Source organism: Myotis yumanensis, unplaced genomic scaffold (assembly GCF_028538775.1).
Source record: "Myotis yumanensis isolate MYYU_CA2020_CCGP unplaced genomic scaffold, mMyoYum1.0.hap1 SCAF_4, whole genome shotgun sequence".
Classification (NCBI taxonomy): Eukaryota; Metazoa; Chordata; class Mammalia; order Chiroptera; family Vespertilionidae; genus Myotis; species Myotis yumanensis.
Window position 1 is genome coordinate 109,522,202 of NW_027223755.1, and position 25,210 is coordinate 109,547,411.

At 51.4% G+C, this 25,210-nt stretch overlaps 1 protein-coding gene across 2 annotated transcripts in view; it reads right to left on the reverse strand.

Moving 5' to 3' along the window:
* PRKCB (protein kinase C beta) overlaps positions 1 to 25,210 on the reverse strand; it is a 290,571-nt gene that overhangs the window by 58,224 nt on the left and 207,137 nt on the right. For both annotated transcript variants that reach the window (XM_070413662.1, XM_070413661.1), the window contains exons 6-9: positions 18,242 to 18,398; positions 16,642 to 16,776; positions 11,568 to 11,664; positions 5,612 to 5,758 (exon numbers count right to left, since the gene is read on the reverse strand). In XM_070413662.1, the coding sequence (XP_070269763.1) occupies positions 5,612 to 5,758; positions 11,568 to 11,664; positions 16,642 to 16,776; positions 18,242 to 18,398 (536 nt within the window). The remainder of the gene's footprint in view (positions 1 to 5,611; positions 5,759 to 11,567; positions 11,665 to 16,641; positions 16,777 to 18,241; positions 18,399 to 25,210) is intronic.

The following is a 25,210-nucleotide window of genomic DNA, read 5'->3' on the forward strand; positions in this document are numbered from 1 at the left end:
CTCTATTGTAGTTGTCTTTATTGGGGAAAGGGACCCTTATATGTTCTTGTCTGTCACTTACTGCGTACTCAGGAGCGAAGGCGGCAGAAGAGCCGAGCCAGCCCCTGCAGGGGAAGGGCCTGGAAGGATTGGGAGAGTGAGAGGGCCTCGCAGGATTTGGGGAGATGAGTTGGCAAAAATGCGCAGCAATCAGAGTCGCATACGAGACTGGGGGCTGGGAGGAGGGTGCTGTAATTGGGATGGAGCCAAAGAGAAGGCAGGAAGCAAGAGCAGACAGCAAATGTGAACTGGTTCTCTGGGAGGGGGGTCAAGGCGGCAGAGGCAAAGGCTGCCAGCTGTCTGGAGCCTGTGATCCAGGAGCTCCCGTGGGGCAGCCTAGCCTGCGCCCTCTTGCAATCTGGACTGAGGGGATCCCCCCCCCCAAAGTGCACAAATTTCATGCACCAGGCCTCTAATAAATATACAACAGGCAGATCAAGCCTGTGGTTTCACCAATATTACTGCTTTGGGCAATGCTAAGAACAAGAAAAGGAAGTCAGCCCTGGCCGGGTGGCTCAGTTGGTTGGGGCATTGTCCCATACACTAAAAGGGTTGAGGGTTCAATTCGCAGTCAGGGCACATACCTAGGTTTTGGCTTCAATCCCTGATCAGGGCATGTACAGGAGGCAACAGATCAATGTTTCTCTCTCACATCAATGCTTCTCTCTCTCTCTCTCTCTCTCTCTCTCTCTCTCCCCCTACCCCAAAATCAATAAAAACATATTCTTGGGTGAGTGTTTAAAAAAAGGAAAAGAAAAGGAAGTCAACTACATCAACTTAAAGAAAATATTTAAGGTAGTAGAAAGGAGGTATGTATACGGCAAACAGTAAACAGGTGCATGAATAACAATATTGAGGAAACTTGGCCAAGGCGCTACTCATCCCTGTTGCCTGTGTGAATTATTAGCAGAAGGAGTTGGATCAGCACCTTGGAGAGCACACGTGCTGGGTCTGGGAGGGGCCCCAGCCGCATCCCCATCCCCATGGCCTCCTTAGTGACAGTCGGGCCCTCAAGCAGGAAAGCAGAAGGCTAGGGTTTTGTTTTCACCTCTCAGGTTCTGATTTTAGTGCTTCTTAGATGCATATAGAGCAGTGGTTCTCAACCTTGGCTGCACATTAGAATCACCTGGGAATCTTTTTAAAATCCTGATTTCTGGGCCTCATCCTCCAGAAATTCTGTTTCTTTGTTTCTAATGTTGTGGCCTCACCCCATAACAAAGAAACAGAATTTCCGCAGACAAGGTTGAGAACCACTTATATAGAGTAACAGACCTGGATGGGACTTTTTGAAATGATAAATGTAATATGTGAGCCCCAGCTTCTAAAGGCTTTCCATTTTTTTCTTTTCCTTTCATACACTAACTTCCTATTTGATTTACCCCCAGCTTATGCTGTGCTTCAGGAAAAGCAGCACTAACACCTGGAACGTTCCATGATTTGAACCAAGGAAATGTCACTGGGAGGAGGAGCTTGAAGTCTTCTGCATGTGGGTGTGATAGATGGGGAGTTTTTTTTTGTTGTTGTTGTTTTTAAATATATTTTATTGATTTTTTACAGAGAAGAAGGGAGAGGGATAGAGAGTTAGAAACATCAATGAGAGAGATCAGATAGATCAGCTGCCTCCTGCACGCACCCCCCTGGGGATGTGCCCGCAACCAGGGTACATGCCCTTGACCGGAATCGAACCCGGGACCCTTGAGTCCGCAGGCTGACGCCCTATCCACTGAGCCAAACCGGTTCGGCTAGATGGGGAGTTTTAAAGGGGAAAGCAGAAGGTCTCTTGTGTCCCCAAGAAAAACTCCAACAGCAGCTGAAAAGCAGAGAGTGTAGCTGAGAGATTAGCTTTCCACCAAAGTTGTTCTCCCGGCCTCCCTTGCATGAGGGAAGGCCATGCGACTAAGTTCTCTCTAATAGTGGGTCGGCAGAAGTGAAGGGTACCATTTCCAAACTAAGACTTTTCGGAAGCAGCTTGAGCCTCCTCCATACTCTCTTTCCCCTCTGCCTCTGAATGTAGACAGAACAAGGCCATAGGAATTGATGGAGCCACATGAGATGGAAGGAACCTGGATCCCTTAACCACTACATGGAGAATGTGGGCAAGGCCAGAAACACTCATCTGGTACTGCTGCATGAGTGAAAAGGAAGCTTCCATGGTGTCTGAGCCAGTACACATGGGATGGGGGGGGGGGGGGCTGGGGGGGGGGGGCGGCCCCACAGTTGAATTCACCCTGGCTAACAAAGGAGCCTAGTGCCCTGGCCACACCCAGATCAACCAAGCCTGGCTGGGGGTCTGACCAGGAAGAGGAGGCTTCTGAGAGCTCCATCTGTTCTGTGCCAGTCTGTGTCCTTTGCCAGTCCTCCAGATATCGCTCGAGTCCCTTTGGCCTGGAAGCCTTCCCTGCCTTCAGCGAGGCCGCCCCCACTCCGCAGGCGCCCTCGGTGCATCTGACTTAGTGGCACATCACATCTGTGTGATTTTTCAGATTAATATGTACATCCCCACAGGGTTTCGAAGTACATGTTTTTCAAAACTCATAGGCTGCTATACTTATTTGTGTTCTTCGTTGTATGTAGATTTCCCCTTAAAACAGTTAAAAACAAATATTGAATTCTGGTTCAATGATACGCATGCTGAAGAGTTTAGGGGCACAGTGTACCAACATCTGCAACTTGCTTTGAAATGCATGAAAACGTGGGGGGTAGCAACTGCCCTGCGGTGCTCTCCCCTTTAAGGGGTGTGATCTATCGCAAAATGGGAAACTCGGGCATCTAAATGTAAAACCACGGTTGGCAAACGAGGGTGGCAAAGGATGACTACTTGTTTTGAAGGATCACAGAGGTTTCTGTTATCCTAGTTGCTTTCATGACATACTGTTGTTGTCATTTATTTGATGCCATATCCCGAGTCTGAAACTGAACTTTCAATCATTATAACAGTTTCCATAGAAACATATCATCTATACTTGCTCGCTCCCTCACTGCTCCCCAATGGTCCGCTCTCCCACCTCTCCACCCCACCCCCCCCCAGCCCCAACCCTTTCCACGAGGCCCTCTGGAGCTTCCATTCCTCAATAAAAAACTCTCCACCCTACACTGTTAACTCTGGAGGTAACAAAGCCAAGAATAAAAATGCACATTTATGTTTGTTAAATTAACATGGAGACACTGGAAAGATGCAAATGAAATGAACAAAAGTGTTAACCTATGAAGGGCAGTAGCAGGGAGGGGCCACGAAAAGATGCGAACTTGGGTGGGAGCAAGACTTTGAAATATTTACCCTTTAAATATAATTTTAATGAGGAACCAGGGATGTCGTGCTTGCTAAAAATATAATTTTAAAAACTTTCCAACAGCCTCAGCCTATTAGAACTCTTCATTTAGGCCACTTTCTTCCATGTCATCATGGAAACCGCCCCAACTTTGGATCTAAATGCCTCTGTTCTTAGCGTCTTAAATCTCTTGACCTCATCCATTTGTTTTCATCCCAGGCCTCCAGACTCCTTCTTTCTCACCTCCTGCTCTGACTTCGTCCTGCTCTGACTTCCTCCCAGCCCAGTCTAGACACTGTCTGCATTCATCTATTCGCTCTGCTTTTGCTGAGAACCTGCTGGAAGTGGGCATCCCTCATCCCAGAATCCTTACCTCCCTTATTACTGTAAACTCCACCCACCATCCACGTCTCCACATCTAGGCTGCTCAGAGCTGCTGGCAAAGAGCATGCAGTGGGGTGGACCACTGCCATTACCAACTTCTTACCGGGTATGTGGGACTGCTCAGCAACCCTACTGCATGCTCCTGCTCTCAATGCCCATCAGCAACCCTACTGCGTGCTCCTGCTCTCAATGCCCATCCCACGAGAGGCTGTTCCCGCGTGGGCCAGATCCCCAACCCATCTCAGCAGATGACTGGGCCCCATAGAGAAAATCTAGCATTCAGTCTCGGCCCTGACTCAACTCAATCCACAGGCACTGGGAGTTCAGTGCTGAACACGATAGAGAAGGTCCCTGCTCTCGTGCAGGTCAGATCTTAGGAGGAGAAGAACGACAAACCGATACAAGCAAGAAAAGTATCACCGGGTGATGGGTGCTGCGAGAGTTAAATATAGTGAAGGATGAATGAGTGGCTCTCTGAGGAGGCAGTCTGGGAAGGCTTCCCGAAAGAGACAACCTCTAAGTCGCGTTGGGAATGACGAGAAGGAGCCAGCCACGCATCACAAACCCTCCAAGGCAGAAGGAGCTTTGTCTGTTTCACAATCCCAGGAACCACCAAGCAGAGTGGGTGGCGGGAGGAAGAAAAGGAAGTTGTTGAGTGGGGTTTATATCAAGGGTCATAATTAAGAATGATGTAAGTCAACCCGGCCGGTGTGGCTCAGTGGTTGAACCAGGAGGTCACAGTTACAAGCCCAGTTGGGGCACATGCCTGGGTTTTGGATTCGATCCCTAATGTGGGGTATGCAAAAGGCAGCCAGTCATTGGTTCTCTCTCATCATTGATGTTTCTATCTCTTTCTCCCTCTCCTTTCCTCTCTGAAATCAATAAAAATATATTTTACAAAAAAGAATGATGTAAGCCACGACATAGTATAGAATTTATCCTAATTGTGAAGAGATGTCATTGGAGTGTTGCAAGCAGGGGAGTGCCTTGACCTAATGTAGTGTTTTAAGAAATGACGATGGCTGCTACGTGGAAGGGGTGTTACTATAGGTCACGGGTGGCAGCGGGACAGCAGCGAGGAGTTTCTGCAGCAGTCAGTGGAGTACACGGTTAGCGTAGGTCGCATGGGGAGCGTGGAGAGAAGTGTCAGTGCACGACGTGCTCTGGGGGAGCAGGTGCTGGGACTCACCAGCTGACTCACAGCTGGGGTACGAGCAGGGTGAGGGCAACTCCAGGATAACTCATATCTTACTTAAGCTACAGAGATGGGAAAGAAACTTGTATTCTTTGCACACCCGAGTTCATGGTATGAGATTTATACTAGACATATCTGTGGCACACAAAGGGCTTAAAAGGCTCAACGCAACACTAAACAAGTCAGGAATACTTATAATACCATCTCAGGTTCAGTAAAACAGTCTCTCCAGGCATCTATAAAAGCATCCAGAACCACTCTACAAGGCCCAGGGTCATCCTTCAACTGTGCTGCTATGTGAAAGGCACTGTCTCCATTCTTAGCTGCAAGAGTGATCTTTTCCAAAAGGCAAATCTGATTGTGTCACTTCTCTGCTTAAAATCTTTCAGAGGCTCCCCACTGCACTATGAGTAAAATCCAAACTCCCCACCACAGCTCATAAGGCTCTGCATGACCAGGCCCTGCCCATTTCTTCAACCTCACATCCTACTACCTCCCTCATTCATGACATTTTGGCCCCAACTCCTGATGGTACCTAAAATGTACCAAGCCCTCCCTACCCCAGGACCTTTGCACATGCTGTTCTCTCCTAGCTCTTTGAATGTTTAGCTTGTTCATTCTCATCCTCAGGTCTCAGTTTGTATGTCACCTTCTCAGACAAATGTGTTCGCCTTTTTAGTAATTTTTTTTCTGGAGCAGGTACAACCACCAAACCACACTGTACCTTGCCAAAGCTGCCTTTCCCAAGCACCATCAGGAAGTTAAAATCACTCAGCTTCATCCGGTCCCTGTTCCCATTGTTGTCAAATTTGGCTATGGTGTTGGTAGTTTTTTCTTCTGGAGTCTTGGGTGTCTGGCCGATCTTGGCCCTCTGGAGGGGGAAACACAAGACACATCATTAAAAAGCCAAGTCATAAACCGGAAAAAAAAAAAAAGACACATCATTAAGGTTTGACGATGCCTTTGTAGGAAGACACATATAGACACTCACACACCCCTATCCCATGAAAAGCATGGCCAACAGCCCACTCTGCAAGTCCAGAACCTGGAGGCCATCCTTGGCACCTCCATTTCTCTTGAAGCCCTCACATCTCACCAGAAGCAGTCACCTTTTCCTCCTCGCGGCTTCTAGAATTCATCTTCTTTCCATCTCCACCAACATCACCTGCCATCAGCCCTCACCTGGACAGTCACCTTGGTTCCCTCCACACTGGGCTTCACATGAAGCCAGAGCAAGATTCCACTTCCTCACACCCAACCGAGTCACTACCTGCTTAAAATGCTTCAGTGGTGACTCATTTTTAGGATAAAGACCTTGAAGCGTGTACTGGCCAATATGGCCCAGCACGATTGGGCCCTACCTGGCTCTCCCACCACATCACTCCTTGAGCCCTTCTTCCCTGCAACCCAGCTTCATTCTTTCACCTCCCACCTCAGGGCCTTTGCACGTGCTCTTGCTTCTCTCTGGATGGCTATTCTCTCCCCTTCCTTCTTTCGTCAACTTAGTTACCCCAGTTTCACTTCCTCGGGCAAGTCCTCCTTGATTCCTTGTGTCTGGACTAGGTGTCCCTACTAGTATTTGTTTCCTTCATTCATTTCACCTCCCATTTATACTGGATGATAACTGCCTGTTCACTTTTCGCCCTAGGCACACTAAAACAGTGAGGGCACAGACTGTATCTCATTCTCCACAGTTTCCCTGACAACCAATATAGTTTCTGGTCAAATGGATAAATGAATGGGTGAGGCAATGGGGGAGTCAAATGGCAGCAAATGCTCTGGAACAAGAAGAGATAGGAGAACAGCAGGGAGACCTGCAGCTGCCAGGGCCTTGTTACTGGATTTGCTTCTAGGAGTGAGAAAATTGTGGCATTAAAAGCTCAGCTTAGAATTCCCAACTCTGGCAGTAGACAAGCTGTGTAATCCTGGCTCACAACTCTCCTCCACCAAACATCCCAAATCTTCCTGTCTCTGTCAGAGAAATAGGCAAAGGCCACAGATAACCTGGCTCCTCTGCACTCTCTTATTTCAGCCCCTTCTCCTTGCTATAACCAGATGGCTCATTGCCGTTCTCTGAAAACACCAAACACATTCTTTTCCCAGGGCCTTTGCACTTCTTGTGACTGGAGGTCTTTCCCCAGAGCTCCCTCACCTCTAAGAGAGCCCAAGTGCCTGACATGAAATAGCTCTCAGCAATCTCCCTCCCCCTTATTTACTTTATTTTCTTCATACCTCTTATCACCACCTTACAAACCAGATATGTACTTGTTTCTTAACTTATTGTCTTTCTGCTCACACTAGAACACAAGCTCCATGAGGACTGCCTACCACCACAGAGAGACACTTACTTGCACTTGCTTAATGAACCTTTCTAAATCTCGGTCCCCTTTCCAAGAAAATGAGTTAATGGCATGAGAAAATGTATCACAAAGTTCTCAGCACCATTCCTGTCACTTAGTAGATGCTCAATGGATGGTAGACATTATTATTGTTGCATTACTCACTTGTCTTTATAAGACAAAGAGGCAACAGAAAGCTTTCCATGGGGTTTAATATCAGGGAAGATCCATTCATTCATTCAAGAAATACTTACTGAGTGCCTGCTGCATGCCAGGTATTGCCCTAGATTCTGAGGCTCCATCAGGGAGCAAAGCAGATACAGATGCTCAAAGAATTTGCATCCCAGCAGGAATTGGGTCCTCTGCACAAAATGTATTTGGGAGTTATCCAGGTGAAGAATTTGGAGTCAGCAGCAGAAAGCCTTTATGGAGCCGACAACAAGACACATTCAAAGACTAAAATCTGGCTGGAACACTGAAGGCAAGGCAGATGTGGCCTGGGAGGCAGCCAGGAGCCGAGAAAGCCTTGCACACCCCATCAAGGAGTCTGGGTTGATCTGAGCACAGGAGGCTGTCACAGGGCCCTGGGAACAGCACTCTGCATTTAGGAAAGGGACCCAGTTAGAGAAGGCCAGTTTGAAACCTTTAGGAAGTGATTGCAGTCATCACGGTGAGAAATGGCGGGGCCTGACTCAGTGCCTGCAGTGTGGAGGGAATGAAGCAGGAGACAGACTTCTCAGGGCTGAACACGGATCGGGGGAGGGAGGTCAGGAGTGAAGGACAGCTCTGTTTGGAGCACCTGGGAGGGTGGTGGCGCTCTTCAGTGAGATGAGAAGTGGGGGAGGGTAAACTTTGGCGTGTGAGCGGGAGGGGGAAGAGGTGGCTGGTCTGATTTCAGTCAGCGCGATTCCCCCTTCCCTCGAGCCTTAACACTGCCCGGTGTCTGTCTTCTCCACGGGTGGTTCCACCAGCATTCTGCTTGTCATGCTGACAAAACATCCACCATTTTTTTCGTTTTAATGTTTTAAAGGTTGAGGTGGATAGAGTGAAATGCATAAATCTTAGGTGTGCAGTTCTGCGAGTTCTGACAAATGTATACACACAAGTAACCCAAACCCCCATCAGGATGCAGAACATTTCCACCCTCAGGAAGTCCTGCGGCCCCTCCCTCCTTCCCACACAGGACTCCCCGCTCCCACCTCCATCCCTGGAGGTCAGTGTTGTAGCGTCACCTACATGGAGCCATAGGATGTGACACAATAAGAAGTATATGTTTGGTCTCTGCCCCTGGTTTTCCAGACAGAGAGCTCCTGAAACCCTTGGAATCTCCTGGGTGACAGGGCTGCGGGGAGCGTCCTTTGTTCTACTATTTGGCCTTTGATCCGAGTTCCTAAAGCCCTTGTGATTTCCTGGGTAATAGGAGCATCCTTTTTCCTAACACGGGGACTGCCGGTGGGCTCCTGAATGTCCTCTGGATGGAGGCTGTCCCAGCGGGACCAACCATGACTGGGAGCTTGGAACTTTCGGCCCCCATCTTCTGGGGCTGGAGATGGAGTTAATAACCAATCGATCATGCCTGCATAATGAAGCCTCAGAAATTCCTCAAACTGTGGGGTGTGCAGAGCTTCTGGGCTGGTAGACACATGCACGTGCTGGGAGGGTGGTGCACCCAACCCCAGGGCCCAGTGGGACATCCTCTCCACACGGGGCTGCTGGCCCAGGACCCCTGTGGCCCTGCCTTGGGCTCCCCTGGTGCATGAGCGCACAGCTCACTGGCAGGGCAAGTGGGAAGTGCTGGCAAGTTACCTCCCTGGAAGCAGCCCTCAGCACGAAAGCAAGGGCCCAGGTGGGTACTTCAGCCTCCTGCCCCTCGACTGGGAACCCTGAGCACATGTGCAGTTCCCAGCGGACGAAGCCCCGGGTGCCCACAGCGTACGTGGCTGACAGCATGGGCACTTCAGCCCCCCGCTTCCCGCACATCCCTTCGGACCTCCTCCAGAGAAATGCCTGCGCTCATGTCCTCACAGTCCGTCCGCTGCCGGGGACTCACAAGGCAGGGCAGTGAGCAGTGTGGGATGTGAGAAAGTGGCTGAACCTCTCGGGGCCTCATTGGGGAAAGAGACATGGGGCTGCCAATAGCATCTACCATTCAAAGTGGTCACGAGGAGGAAATTCAATGAGTTAGTATTTCTAAAGCACTTAAAACAATACACAGCACATAGTTGGCACGTTTAAATCTAAAAACTCTAAGAAATTTTTTAGAAAAATCTCCCAAAACCCATTCTGAACATCCAGAATGGTGCCTTCCCTTCTCTGGCCCATCGGCAAGCCCACAATCAGAAGACAGTCCTTCAGCCCACTCCGACCTTCTGGAATGCACCACACGTGGCAGCTGCACCCCACACACCCCAACTGTGAAGTCTAATACCCCAACTCCAGCAGCTTGACTTTACCGTCACTTGGAATTTCTCCAGATCAGAGACTTGAAAATAATCTCTGAGTCATTCTAGGTGCTAATTGGTTATTGCACAGGGATTACAATTTCTCCCGTTCAAGGTCAACTGAAATTCTTCTGTGTGTCTGAGAACACTTCTCAGTCTGTTGGAAACGTGTTTAGGCCAACAGCTCTGGCCCGGAGCGATTATCACCCAGGTACATGCCAGCACGCGCGGGCTCTTGCCGGGAGCACGGGACGAAGCAGCCGGTTCCCTCACGCCAGGAACTGGCCCCGGCAAATGCTCTGCTCGAGCAGGAAACGTGTTCCTTGTGTTCCTTCTGCCCGAGGACAGAAGAAATCATTTTGCAAAGTTGCGACTTCATTGTTTACAAGGAAAAGCTGCCCTGGTGTTTTGTCACCCACAGCAACACACTTAACAGCAGCAAATGGACACGCCTTCAGGGGAGGGAGAGACAGAAACGGTCTTGGGAAGGACTGTTTATCAGTCAGTGTCCAGCTCTCAGCACGGCTGGGTGGGAAGTCCGTCCATCAGCGCCTCTGGCCTTGACCCAAGTGTACGGGAATGACCCTCAGTTACCAAGTTCAGCTTAAGCTCAAGGCCAGCATGCTATTCCACTTGCTTCCAGGAAAGGATATCCCACGGGGTCAGGGCTGTCACCATCGTCCAGGTTTTGTGGAGGGCACAGGCTCAAGATATGGGTCAACACTCAAGTGCTGTTTCTGTCAAGTTCAGGGGAAAACTAACATGGCTCTCGAAATAAAAGGCAAAATCCTTGCTACGGCCAGCACAGACCTTCTGGACCTGCCCTCCCACTGCAGCCCTGCCTCAGCTCACCTTCGGCTCTCCCTGCTCTCCCACAGTGCCTTGTGGCCAGTCTCATGCTGCGGCTGCCACTCCTGCCACAGGGCCTTTGCGCATGCTGCCCTCGCTGCACGGGATACTTCCCCTCTTTACTTGGTAACTCCCGCTGCTGTTTCCTCAGGGACGCCACCCCCGTGCTCCAGACAAGCTTACATTCCCTCTACGTCCTCAAAGCACCGTGGGCCTCTCGTCCAAAAAACGTTCCCTGGTTGTATTTTTTCATTTGCTTGTGAGGTTTTTGATAGATAGCAGTGATGGCGATCTGTTTTTCTAGCTATGCTGTACGTTTTTTCAGTCAGCAAACCACCGCTGCTTATCTAAAATTGGTAAACATGAACAAAATCATGTTTTCCCTCATGGAACAACTTTAAAAACACTCAGTACACAAATAATGAAAGAACGCAGGCCCCTCTTCCCAAAACGCTTTCTCTGTGAAACTGGGATGTACCTACATCCAGTTGCTCTCAGGCAGATGAAAATAGGGTCTGCTTGGCCCCACAGAAGGGAAGGGGGTGTCGGAGGCAGAAGCAGAGCCAGCACTAGGGCCCAAGGTCAGGGCCAAGGTCAGGGCCAAGGTCAGGGCTCGGACTCTTTGGAAGATACACCCACGGGTATTTCATGGAGTCACCAGCAGTCAGTTCCATTTTTCCACACGACAGCACCACCTGCCAACACACCCAACCCAGACTCTACCCCTCAGCAACCCCCCGACTCAGCCGCCAGAACACATCACTGCTCTGTCTCTGTGTTCACCGTCACCCCCGCCCCCAACCACAGCACCAAAACGCCCGGCTGAGAACGAGCACTTTCCAGAAAAGTCTAAATCTGCAGGGGAGGCAGGGATGGCCTCACAAGGCAGGGACATTTAACTGAGGTCTCGAAGGGTACACGGGAGTGTTCTGGGGGACACCACGGCAAGGCCTGGCGTTAGGAAAGGCCGTGCTAGGAACAGCACCGTGAATGAGACAGACAGCACAGGCAGGCTCCCCCGGTTCCACGGAGGCAGAGACAGACAGCTCACCTCAAACTTCTGCCGCAGCTCCTCGCTGCCTTCGCCTCCTTCAGGCGGCACGGGCACATTGAAGTACTCGCCCTCCTCCTGGCTCAGCAGCTTAAACCTAAAGGGAGACAGGGCCAGGACAAGTTCCATGACTCCACGCGGCAGGATCTCATCAGTAGAACCAGGGGAGGAGGCCTAGGTGAGCTCTACTCTAACAACATGCGGAGGGTTCTTGTTCTGGGGCAGGGGGGAGGGGGGAGTGTGTGTGTAGCCAGGTGTGCTATGCATTTTTATTTTTGTAACTATTCTATGGACATCAGAAAATGTACGTTAAAGGATGTAACGTACTCTCGTTCTCTCCCCCCCACAACTGTCTTAGTTATATCACTCCATACCACAAGTTGGTGCCTACTGTTTGCCCACGGGGTGATTTCTGTTCTGGAAGCTGCTCTGAAGCTCTCCGTGCCCGCATTCCTGTCCCTGTCCCAGCACTGCGGCGCCCCCTTCTTTCACGCACGCTGCGGCGTGCTGCCCGGGCACGGGGCACTCGCATGGCTGTGCCTCAAAGTGCTCGGACTCTAGAGAAACAGAAGCCCTCTGTGGCCGGGGACACGAGTCCTGGAGTCGGCCTCCGTCTCTGCCTGAGTCGCACCTCTGCCTTTGCCTCCAGGACACCCCTGGGCAAGCTGGTTAGGCCCCCTGAGTCTTGATTTTTCTCATCTTCAAAGGGAATGAAAGCCTCTTTGTCATAGGATCATTGTGACGCCAAGATAGGATGATGCAAGAAAAACGGGCAGAGTCCTGGCACTTAGCACGTGTTCAATAAAAGGCACATCATCACCATCACGGATAGCAATGTCATTAAATAAACTCGATGCTTCCGTTTTCCCTGACCACCAAGACGCGTCCCCCAGTCAGTGAGATGAGAGCGAGGAAGGAAAGGGCGTCAGCAGGCATTCAAGTCAGGAGGGAGAGAGCCCCAAACACCTCGCTCCGCAAGAGGCCTCATAACCATGATTGGCATCATTCAACCCCTTTCTCCACAGCCCCCTTCTCCACAGTCCCCTTCTCCACAGTCCCCTTCTCCACAGTCCCCTTCTCCATTCACTAATCATCCCAGGCAGCTTCTAAACATAAGGGCTCGGTGAGTCCAGGCAGAGGTGACCAGCCGGGCCTCCACATTTAATATCCAATTCTCCCCTTCACAGTTCCCACTGGAATTCCAAAAGGAACGCAAAAGAGAGAACATCTGTGTCTTTGCCAGAAGTCACTAAGGGTGCCCCGCACACAGCAGGGATTCTGGGAATCTCCACAAAGTAAAGTCACAGGACGAGGCATGGGGGGTGGGTTGGAAAACTTTGTTCACCTTCGTGGATCTCGATAAATCTGGATATTATCAACTAATGATTTTCACTACATTATCTCTTTTTAAATAATAAATTCACTTTGAAAGGACACTTGATCTCTCTTATATATAAGGCCAACGTAACTTGTTACAAGGACCAGGTAATGTAAAAATATACACATATCAACTCAGTGGTGTCCAAGTCTAAGTAGAAGGTAGAACCGAAGGCTCTGCGCCCAGTGCCACCTCCTTGTTAAAGCAGGAGGCGAGCAGCAGCCCAGCGGTGACATCCCTGCCTCCAGCGAGGCCACCCGTCAGTCACTTAGCGGCCGTCCTAGTGACCAGGGCGGCTGTCCCAGAACCCCAGGGCTTATATTCAAGTCCCCCTTGTTTTACCTAAGAGTGGCCCCAAAGCCTAGGAGGCGTGAAGCTGGCATTGGATACGTCAAGAGAAGCCATGGGTGCTTCCTGTAGTGAACAGGTGTGTGTGTAGGAGAAACATGGCCTGTGCGGGGTGCGGTACCATCAGGAGTCCAGGAGAGCAGTGGGGTCTACCCACACATAAGAGGGGCTACTGTGGAAGCCGCTGGGAAGGAAGTTAACACTCCACCTGCAGACTGTGCGTAAGCAACAACAGCTAGAACGCAACCTGTCAGAACATGGAGGAAATCTCTTCCCTCCAATGCCTGTTCGTTGTTTTTAAAGCATGGAAGAAGTTAATAGAGGAAAAACACATTAGCAAAATGTTCAGCTGAAATTCAAAGAGCACAACACAAACCTACAGGAAGGAGACACAGAAGCGCAGACTTGATACACAAATCCCAGAGCCGATTCTCTCGGGGGGGGGGGGGGGGGGGAACAACAATAAAACAGACGAACCTCTGGAAAAGAAGGGGAAGCAAGGAGACAGCATAAATAAAACGAGTAACAGAGAGGAGAATCGGGCTCAGGCGGAGCTGGCGGCAAGGCGGCGGGGCCTGAGGCTGGCGCCCGCCGGGAGCCCCAGCTGCTCTCCGCCCCAGCCTGAGCGCAGCACGCAGCATCACTGGGAGAGCCCGGAGCCTCAGACCCGGGGAGTGACTTATTCCAGACCACAGAATTCCTGGAATTCCTGGAACAAGAACCCACATTCCTAGAATTTGGTGCATTTAGAGTTAAGACAGAATCAGAGATGTTTTGGCCCTAAATCTGGAGGACATTCATCTGCAAAATCTGAAGAGGGCTTTTATTCTGCAAAAGTTCCCTCCCAACTACAATGTCATCGACTTCACAGCTTTCCCAAAAGGTGGAGGGGGCGGGGCTGTAATTACCGTGGAGAGCGGAGTCCTATCTGCTGAGAGGGCCACGGCAGAGAGCTGACACGACTCCGAGTCCCACAGCACCCCTCCCGCTAGGAGGCTCTGTGGTCCGGCTCTGCGGCTCCGGCTCTGCCCCTGTGGCAGGAGGCAGGGTGCATGTGCTTGTGCTTAGGCTCTGCCTGCCATGACCTGGGCCGAACCCCAGGCCTGTCACGTCTGAGCTGTGTGCCCCCCACACCTTGCTGAACTACTCTGATCCCAGGAACAGTGCTCCACCCAGAGCGGCTGGAGAATTCACGGACCATGCAGGTGTACACGCAGTAATAATGGAACGTAGTCCTGACGTGCTGTCCCTCACCATGAAGCCATTTGTCCTCCCTGCGCTCTGCTGTGGGGCCAGGAGGGCGGCGGCACCCGTGGCCACAACCCTGCTCTCTGGGGCCCAGAGAACCCTGGGAAGAAGACGGGTGAGGGTGGGGGGAAAGCAGGAGCCTACAGGGAGAGCCAGAGAGAGCAGCTGTGGGCGGGGAAGGGTGGAGGGCTCTCAACGCAGGAGACTCCGACATGAGGGGCAGGATGTGCTGAGGGGGTGCAGCCTGGAGGTGGCCTGGGGGTGGGACAAAGAGGACAATGTGGAGGGACCTCCCAGAGGCGAAGAGCAGGAGCTGGGACTCCAGCATGAAGCCAGATGGGGCCCCACAGCTGCACAGTCCCCCCATCCCCCCACCCCAAGCTCACATGTAGTAAAGGGGTTCTCTGCACATCTGGTCACCGCACATCCGTGTGACTCCCGATCTGGCGAGTGGTCAGCCTAGTGCCAGCGACCCAGTGAGACGGTGCGGCGGCTGCTGCTGCTGCAATAATCATCGTCTCCCAGTGGTCTTCTCCCCGTCTCCCCAGACTCCCTGGTCCCGTGCCCTTCCTCTGCCCTCTCTAGGCCTGACTTAAGGAGGAGGGACACGGAATCTGGGAGTGGTCACGGGGCAGTATGCAAAGGTAACGCATCCATCTGTTAAGAACAATGATCCAAAACTTGGGGGAAAGGCAAGAAGATGACGCTGTGACCTGCTAATATCCTGCTGGAGCATTTTCTAATGAGCCCCTCCTCCCTCACAGCACTATCACCTGCTCCAACCCACTGGGGCCCAGACGGCCCAGCTCTGCAGAGTTGATGCTAACTTAGAGCGGGTGAGATTCGGTCCGCTGTCCCCACGTCGACACCTGCTCAGCGGCCGTTTCCTCCAACTCCCGGTCACGTCAGCCTTCCTCCTACCGACACACACCTGCGGGCCAGTGGCCCCCTCTCCTGGTTTCCTCCTGGTGAGCTAGGGGAGCCCTGGCCGATTCTCCTTTGTGAGAACGGTGTCTTTAACCATTTGTGCATTGTGCTTCCAGGCACCTGATTCTTTTCTTTTCTTTTTTGCCCTGGGCTCTGTCCTCTTGGCTTTTCTGCTCATGCCGTGATTCGCTCTCTAACTTCCTCCCCAAGGCCTCCCCCTCCGGAAGCCAGCTCCGCGGAGCATGTCTGTCCACACTTAGGTACTAGTACCTCCAGCAGCGACAGACAGAGTGGACACGCAGGGCGAGTTTGAAGGAGCCCCTGGTCAGTAGGAGGAGAGACAAGGCATTTGCAAGGTGGCCCCGGTGATCCGGTCTCTTTCTTGCTACACCAGTTTGATCTGGACTGACTTTCACTTGTAACTGAAAAGGCCCCGAGACCACTCAGAAATGCGAGAATTTCTCTTCCAGAAGCCAGAGCTGCCACGACCACTCTCCCAAACGGACAGCGCCAGTGGGACCATCTGCTCGGACGCCTTCACCCAGACGGCTGCCCAGGGGGCTCCCCAGCCTCCTTGCTGGGAACACTGGGCAAAGAGTTTCTGCCTGAGGAAGGGACCAGGGCAAAAGCTCAGACAAAGGAGACATGCTACTGCCCAGCCAGCCAGCCCCAGCGTGGCCGCAGTCCCGGGAAGGAGACTTCTAAAGAGGCCCACCTCTGGCAGTGGTGCACACGTCTTTGGGGTAAATTGTGAAGCTGCTTTCTAGCCATGGGGCCAGTTAGGCCACATAACTGTGCGAAGTGGGGCTGGTGTAAAACAGTAGGGAGTGGTGGGGACTGTGGCAAATACAAAATCCTGTCTAAGGGACATGAACTCTCCTGCTGTTCTCATTCGATTGGGCCCAGTGTGCCCAGATCTTTCTGGTTTTTCAAGACATAAGTCCAGATTTTTATGGGAAGTCCTGACTTTTAAAATATTGGCAATTAATTCTTTTTCGTTCTTTTCAGCACGAGGACCAAATAAAACGTATCAGTGAGGCCAGTCCAGTCTACCAGCCTTCACTCTGCGACTCGGCTTCGGCACTTCACTTGCAGGAGGAAGTGGGGGACAGGCTGGGTCCCGCGTTGGGAGGACCCGGCTGTCCTACGGCTTCCAAAGCAAAGCTTCCTTACCAGCCGTCCACCCCCGCCTTCTGCAGCTCAGAAATCCCGAACGACAGGGAGCCCATGAAGTCGTTCCGGCTGGTCAGATCCCAGTCCCAAATCTCCACGGACAGCCTCCGGTCTTTGTCCGATTCCTTCAGCTGGCTGCAGGGAGAAAGACAGGGAGGTCAGCGCCCCGACAGTGATCTCGCCAGCAGGTGAAACGTGCCAGAGGACAAGGCCCGGAGGCGGGAGTTTTTAAAGATTACAAGCTGTTGCAAGAAATCTATTCTGCTTGCATCCCCGACCACTCCCCGGTGAGGAAGAGCTTTGTCTGACAGCCTGTGGCTCAGGCGCAGGGCCCATCGACTCCTGCTGCCTCCCTATGTCCTATCGGGGCTCGTGGCATGCTGGAAATCTTGTCACAGAGTCGCTATGAGAAATAGGGTGTCGATTATGTAATTGTGTGGGTGTCAGCACACATGAGGGTCGCAGGGCGAGGCTGGGGAGTGGCTGGAGAGAGCCTCCCAGGTGCTGGTCTGGGGGGAATGTATATTCTGAGGTATCTTCTTGCCTGAGATTGCGATGGGCCCCTAGACAGGCTTTGAGAGGAAAGAGGGGACGAGGCTACGCTCGAGGAATCATGCTTGGAGCCCGCAGCCTCTAAGTCACTCTCAAAGGCTGACGCTCCGCCCTGCGCTTGCTGTGGGACTCGGGGCACATTCTCTAAGCCCCGTTGGTAAAATGGGTTGAAATGGCCAACGGAGCCAGACCACTTAATACAGTGCTTGTCATACATAGTATGTGCTCAATAAGCATCGGCCGACACCACTAACACCTGCTGGCCCAGGTGTGTCGAAAAATGACCCCTGGGTTCTCGGAGCACCGGCCAGGGAAGACCCTCCATGGAAGCTGGCAGGAGCGCCCAGCGGGTGCAGGCCCAGCATTTTCCATAAGCTCAGCCCCGAGAGGTTAGCACCACACCCTATGGGTTTGCGGAGACCCTGAGCTTCCCACAGCTTGCCTTCACCTAGCAACACATCACACTATTTTCTATGCCACCCACTCCCCCACACCACAGACATTCTCAACTCTATTAAAAAAAAATGGGCTCGATGTTTACTTGGCTTGCAATGCAAAAAATGCAGATGGAAGGGGAGGGAAAGGAGGAAGGAAAGAGTGGGAGAGGAAATGGGGGAGGGAAGGAGGGAGGGAGAGAGGAAGGGAAGGAAGGAGGAAGAGAGGGAGGAGGGAGGAAGAAAGGAGGGATGGAGTGAGGGAGAGAGGAGGGGGAGGGAGGGAGGGAGGGAAGAAGGAAGGGAGAGAGGGAGGGAAGGAGGGAGGGAAGGAGGAAGGAGGGAGGGGGAGGGGAGAAAAGGAGGAGGGAGGGAGGAGGGAGCTAGGAGGGAGGGAGGGAGGGAAGAAGGAAGGGAGAGAGGGAGGGAAGGAGGGAGGGAAGGAGGAAGGAGGGAGGGGGAGGGGAGAAAAGGAGGAGGGAGGGAGGAGGGAGCTAGGAGGGAGGGAGGGAGGGAGGAGGGAAGGAGGGAGGGAGGGAGGAAACAGCTGGGAGAGGAACTCCCCATCTCCGGTGGCCCACCCCCCATGCTGGGCTGCAATAATTTCAACTTACAATCTGAATGTCTCGTTCCACTCGGGGTTGAGGGAGCACTTGATGGTTTTGGTCTTCTGTTTGCTCTCACTTTTTGGGTCAGGAATGAGTTTCAGTTTCACATAGGGATCTGACAAGCCATTGGGGTCCATGGGGACAAGGTTTTTAGCATCTCTTACTGAAAAGAGAGAAAGCACTTTCAGCATGAATAACGCCCAGAACGTTTACGCACCAACGGGCAATGGCTGTAGAGACTGTGGGAGGGCTCTTGGCACCACACTCACTTAATGGCAATTTTATTTTATTAACCTCAATAGCTAAGATGTAAGCAAAGCGAGATAAACTGACGAGATGTAGGCTGTGCTCTGCATTGGTCTACAATGGATTGCTGACTTTCTGCACTCGCCCCCTCCACCCCCAAGACTGACTGTCCGTCCTCTGAGCGTGTTCCCACAGAGGCCACGGGAAGACTGGCACCTTCCATTTAGCACCACGTTCTCAAGGCTCGTGCATGTTGTAGCACCAGCGCTTCCCTTACACTGACTAACAGTCCATTGTACACACAGACCACTTGTTCACCCTCCTCAGCTGACCAGCATTCGGCTGTTTCCACCTTTGGCCATTGTGAATAGGGCTGCTATAAACATGTATGCAGCCTGACACAAAGGCTCACGTGTTGTATGATTCCACGGATGTGAAACATCCTGACCAGGCCATTCGCATAAACAGAAAGCAGACTAGCAGTTGCCAGGGGTGGGGTAGGGGGAGAGTGGTGAGTGACGACTTAGTGGGTATGTGGTTTCCTTTACAGGCGATAAACGTTTCTTGGATCTGGACAGAGATGATGGCTATGTGCACACTACGAATGTACTAACTGCCATTTTTTTCTGTTATGTGAATTTTACTCAATTCAAAAAGAAAGAACTAGAAGAGAAAGAGATGTTCACTAAACGAAGGTACACCCATCATCCATGCAGCACGCGTACCCAGAACCCTAACAGCCCATAGAGAGGAGAATGGAAAAATACTGGCTCCACCCTCCGTCAAGAGCACTGCATAAAGAAGGCTATAAGCCAGCCTAGAGAAGGGAAGAAAGCAGAGGGCAGGGGGTGTAGGCGCTGGCCACATTACGGTGGGCTACAACACCGGGCTGGAGAAACAGGAAGTAGTTCATTAGTAGCCAAGGGAAGGAGATGAGAAAATGGAAGTTGTGTAGATCTTGTGAGTTGTACAGATCTTAAGGATACAGTGCCAACCATCTCACTTGTGAAAAAAAATCCAAAGTAATATATTGGGTTGAATTAAGCTACATATTAGAAGGCTAATATATAATGACTCCTAGCAAGAATGCAAAGATGGTTCAATCTTAGGAAATCTATTGTTAAAAAAGTCATCATATTTACAGGGCAAAGTGGAAAACCACCAGATCGCTGCAGTTAGCTAGAAATAGCTGATTTCATTCACGGAATAAAGGCTGTCTGAAATAATAACCCATAGTTAATGATAAATGCAATCCCTTAAACTAGGAATGAGACAGATATCCATGACCACTGCCATGATTCAACATTGTTTATAACTGTCCCAAAAGTGCGATAAAATACTGGAAACAGAACTTCGCATAGCAGGGGATAAAGCACCCCATTACTTCCGGCATCCTCTGCTTCCACCCATCAGTTACCTTCCCACTAGAGCTTGTCATCCCAGAAATGACATCAGTTTCTCAATTCAATCTCAGTACCCTCAAATCTTACACCATTTCCTTTGCATCTCATTCCTGCACCAGGAGCAAGCATGTTTCCTTTGATTCAGTTAAATTCCATAGCAAGTCCCTACTATGTGTAGGCATTCTGCTAGGAACAGGGGACAAAAGGGACAACATAAGATGCTGATCCTGTCCCCAAGAAAGACATAAAACCAAATTTATGCAACATATAGTTGATTTCTAATGACACAGTAGCCAGGTTGTACAGTGTTGTGGATACAGGACTGCAAGATGCCGGAGTCTGCATCTTCCCTATCATTACTTCACATTCCTGAACTCAATTTCTTGACTGATAAATAGAGGTAATGCATAACTCATTGGCTGTTAGGAGAGTACAATCAGATAGAGAATATACATGTTTGGCACAGAATCTGGGGCCTAGGGAATAGTCAATAAATGCTAGCTATATTACTGTTATTTCATTACTAGAAGCCCAGTACACGAAATTCATGCACTCGGGTCTGCCCGTGCAGACTCCTCATAGAGCAGCGGTCTCAACCGATGGCCCTCAGCCCGGATTGTGAGAGGGTGCAGGCCAGGCCAAGGGACCCCACCAGTGCACAGGTGCACGATCGGGGCTGGGGAGGGACGCAGGAGGTTGGTCAGCCAGGGAGGGACTGCGGGAGGGCGCCAGGGTATTTCTGGCCCATCTTGCTCAGTCCCAATCGCCCGGACCCCAGCAGCAAACTAACCTACTGGTAGTAGCATCTGCCTGGTGGTGGTCAGTGCAGGTCATAGTGACTGGTCAACCGGTCAACTGTGTGCCCCCTGTTGGCCAGTGCACGTCATAGCGACTGGTCAACCAGTCGACTGTCTGCCCCCTGGTGGTCAGTGCACATCATAGTGAGCGGTTGAGCAGCCTTAGCATATCATTAGCATATTACGCTTTGATTGGTTGAATGGCCAACCGGACACTTAGCATATTAGGCATTTATTATATAGGATTATTTTATCATTATTACTCACTGCCCTCCTTTACTACATTTGTCCATTTTTATTCTGGAGATTTAACCATTTCTGAATGAACTGATATCAAGCAGTGGTTTCTCTTCCTGAGAACAGTGCATCTGACCTTCACACCTGACCCCTTCCGGGAGCGCCTTTCAAACCCCAGCATGCAGCGGGTCTCTCAAGCTGGGCGGCAGAATCCCGCGCCCACCCTCAGACAGACTCTGACTCAGTAACTCTGGAGTGACCTGCTCACCTGCTTTTCTAACAGGTGCCCAGGTGAGCACACAGTAGGTGAAGTGTAGACCTGGTACAACTCCTTAGGATGCCCGTGCAGACTCCCCATAGAGCAGCGGTCTCAACCGGTGGCCACGGCATGTTTAACACCTGCAATTCCTGACTGTTTAGTCAGGGCCACTGACCTCTTTTCCCCGAGATTGTCACATAAAAAATGACAACAGCCAACACAACAATAGCCAGCCGGTGTGAAAGAATCCAAATTATACCTATTTTTTGTCAGATCGGCAAAAGCTATTTAATACATTTTGGTGTGCTGCAGAATTCTAGTAACTAGTTTATACGCCATGAGATAGGAAGGTTGAGAATCGCTGCCATAAAACACAAACTCATCTCTTGGGCCTTCCAAGAGGACTAGCCCATGCCAGCGGCTGGGCTGGGAGCTCAGGGGGACTCCTCCACCACATTGTCAGCTGCACAGACACAGGGCTCGGGAGCTCTGACCTGCCAGGAAGCTGGCTGGCTGGCCACACCTATGCAAGTGGACACAGCTCATCTTCTCTCCGCCAGGGCCGGGCCAGGGCCGGGCCAGGGCCGCACCCTTCCCGAGCGGAACTGACACGGCACCGTCACAGGAGAGCACGCGTCCCTCGGAGGGTGACCTCACAGCTGCCCCAGAGCGTGCTCTGCACAGCAAGAGCACTGCATTCTCGAGCCAGTCTCACAGCTAGTGGTGTGCAGTGACCTGCCCTCAGCGGCTACTTCCCGTGATCGAGGCTGACTCCACCTTCTCCCGGCCCTTAAGGCTCCTTTCCTCCACTTCCTCGGGTCCGTCCTCTGCCAGGGCCAACAGTTTCTGCGGGAGGAATGGAGCAGAACTGGTTCTGGGACTGAGACTGGGGCCACAGCTGCATCATGAGCAGCTGACAGCAGTTACAGGCCTGACCCGCCTAAAGCCATTCAAAGTCAAGTCCTTTTCCCAGCAACAAGAGAGCCGCCGTGTGTGGAGGAAGCCTCTCTCGAGCCCACGCGTGGTCACAGACAAAGAAGCATTTCCTTGAGAAATGCTTCTTTTCTATCTGGTTAAAATCCAGCAGATGGTACAGCGTGCTCCCCCCGCAAAGTTCACTACACCGCTGACCACGATGTGGGTGTGAGCACAGCGACTTACAGGAATGCTTAATCTGAGGGAGAGGTAGAGCAGCCTGGTTTGGGGGTTGTGAGCAAAAGAGACCAAATTTAGCCTTCCCTCTCACATTCTGAATTTATTACAAAGAGAATGAATCCTTTTATTAATGGTGTATTCATCTTTTTAAAAATTCAGTATGCACCTGTCCTGCCCTGGCCAGTCTGGCTCAGTGGATAGAGTGTCAGCCTGCAGACTGAAGGGTCCCGGGTTTGATTCTGGTCAGAGGCACGTAGCTCAGTTGCAGGCTCCATCCTGGCCCTGGTCAGGGCGAGTGCAGGAGGCAACGAATCAATGTGTCTCTCTCACATCAATGTTTCTCTCTCTGTCTTCCCTCTCCCTTCCACTCTCTCTAAAAATCAATGGGGAAAAATATCCTTGGGTGAGGATTAACAAAAAAACAAACAAAAAGAGGAATCCATTGTCCTGGCCTTGAGGGACCCCATCCTGTTTCCCAAAGACTGTAGAGCAAGGGGTCTGCAAAGAGATGCTTCAACACCCAGGGTCTGCATCACTGAGCGCTGGTGGGCCACGCATGGACACGGGACACCCTCAGCACATCCCCCAGCATCCAAGCAGGGGTGGAGGGAGAGAGGCTGACCAGGTGAAAAATCTCATAGCCACCCCTCTCTTTTTGCTACCCTGCCCTGCCCTTCCTCTATTCCAGTGACCTCGGCCTTCGGTTAACCCCAAGGGGAGCCCACTGCCCTGCCACACCTTCTTAAACTGCAAGCTTCGTTAGCCCTCCTCTCGCCAACCATCCCTGATTCCTGTTTGCTTATTACTTCTTCTACCACAGGTTCTCTGATGCCGTGGCAGTGAGCACTGGCTCCATCAGTCTCCTTCCAGCCCCTTTACTGGCCTTCCCCTGGGACTTCATCTTATCTCTGATGACAACGCAAGCACGCCCGGGGTCTCCGCCAGCCCACAGTGGGCACGTGGTGGCCACAGGCCCCTAGGACAGCCGGCTCCCTGTCCTGCTGGCGTGGTGCAGCCTGCACACACGGGCCTATCCATGTGGAGACAGACTTCCCGCTGGGAAGTCGCAGTGCCATTCTCGCAGAAAGCCTGTCGAGCCACGGCTACTGAAAGGACGGTGAAAAGCTGGTACCCGGGAATCAGAACGGAACTGGCCAACTGGCCTTTGGAGTCAGAGACCTGGGTTTGAATCTTGCCTCTGTCCCAACTCACTGTGGACGAAAGGGGCCACATGCTAACCTGACAAGCTCAGGGAGGCCTGCATGATGGTCTTGCAAACTCAGACCTAAAATTACCGCAGAGGATGGTCTGAAATTAAACTTTAACTAAAAGCAGTTATGGTGGGTATTTACGTCCTAGGCCGGTATCTTCACTGACAAGGTCAACCTTTACCTTAGCTGAGCCTATCTGTCTTTTTGCATCTATGATAACATACCCTTGAAATGTCTGGGTAACTTGTAACTTCCCGTTTTCTGGACCCCTTGGGGCACAACCTAATGTGCTGGGCGCCAGGACAGAGACCACAAATTCCTTCATTGTTATCATGTTAATTGTTCCTGCACCCACCTCAGCATGTGTCTATCATGTTACCTTTTACCCAATCCCAGGGGTTTCCCTGCTTTGCTTCCTCCCGCCTCTCTAGTCTACCACCAATGGATTTCGTGTAACCCACTACATCCCTTTCCTTTGATTGCAATGTATAAATACAGATGTGACCCGCCATTCTCCAGAGTATTGTCTCAATTTGTTGAGGTTCTGCTTCCCGGCATATGTCGACAGTTTGGCTCAAATAAACTCACAAAAATTCTTTACAGGTTTCCATGTTTTTTTACGTTAACATCACTAATGGTGCTCTTAGAACATCTCTAATCCTCCGTGGCCCTGCCTCCAAAATGCGATGAAACCACACCCAGCTCAGAGGCCACTGGCTGACCACACAGCGGCCTGTCCAGGACAACAGCCTCCATCTGTACCTGCTGTCCTTCCGCTCTCAGGAGCCCCAGTTTGGACGATAAATTAGATGGTCACCCTAATTCCAGGGGCTAATGTAGAATGTGAAGCACATGGCAGAGGCTAACAACGCCGGCTTCCTTTCCCCTTTGAGACTTTAGATGACGCTATGTAACTGTCAAGCTACATCTCAGGGCTAAGGAGTGCCCCTCCAACGGGATTCTGCTACAGATGCAGTGGGCAGAGGCAGCATGGGAATGACAGACGACCTGCAGCCACACGTGAAGTCCACCCTGCTCATGCCGGCCCCTCTCCGTTCCAGTCCAGCCCGCTGGCGTCCCACCCGCCCAGCACTTCCTCTGAACAGCCAACCATCCTTCACTTTCCAACTACAGCTGACATTCAGTATTATTTTATATCCATTTCCGGTGGACGGCGTAGTGGTTAGACATTGACACGCTTTGCCAAGTGTTCCCCTCGATTTCCCCACCTGGCACCAGGCGGAGGTATTCAATATTAGTGACTACACCCCCCACGCTGTGCTTTACATGTCAGGCCACTGTGCAATCGCCACTTTGTACCTCTTAATCCCTTCACACTTTTTATCCAACCTCCCAACCCCCTCCAATCTGCCAACCATCAGTTTGCCCTCTGTACCTATTACAGTCAAACCTTGTTTCTCAACCGTCTCCCATCTCGAACAATTCAGTTCTCCACCAAGTTGTTCACAGAAAAAATGTCTCAGTTTTCTAACCAAACTCGGTTTTCTGACAACCCTTTCAGGCTGACACCTCAGCATGACAAAAAGCGTCTCAGGCAATGAACAAAGGAGAGAACGCCTTTGTTGCTGGGAAAATCAACAATTAGCACAATTTTAAAGCATGAAGAGGCCGTCAAGAGTGCTGAGCATGTGCAGGAAGCAATGATC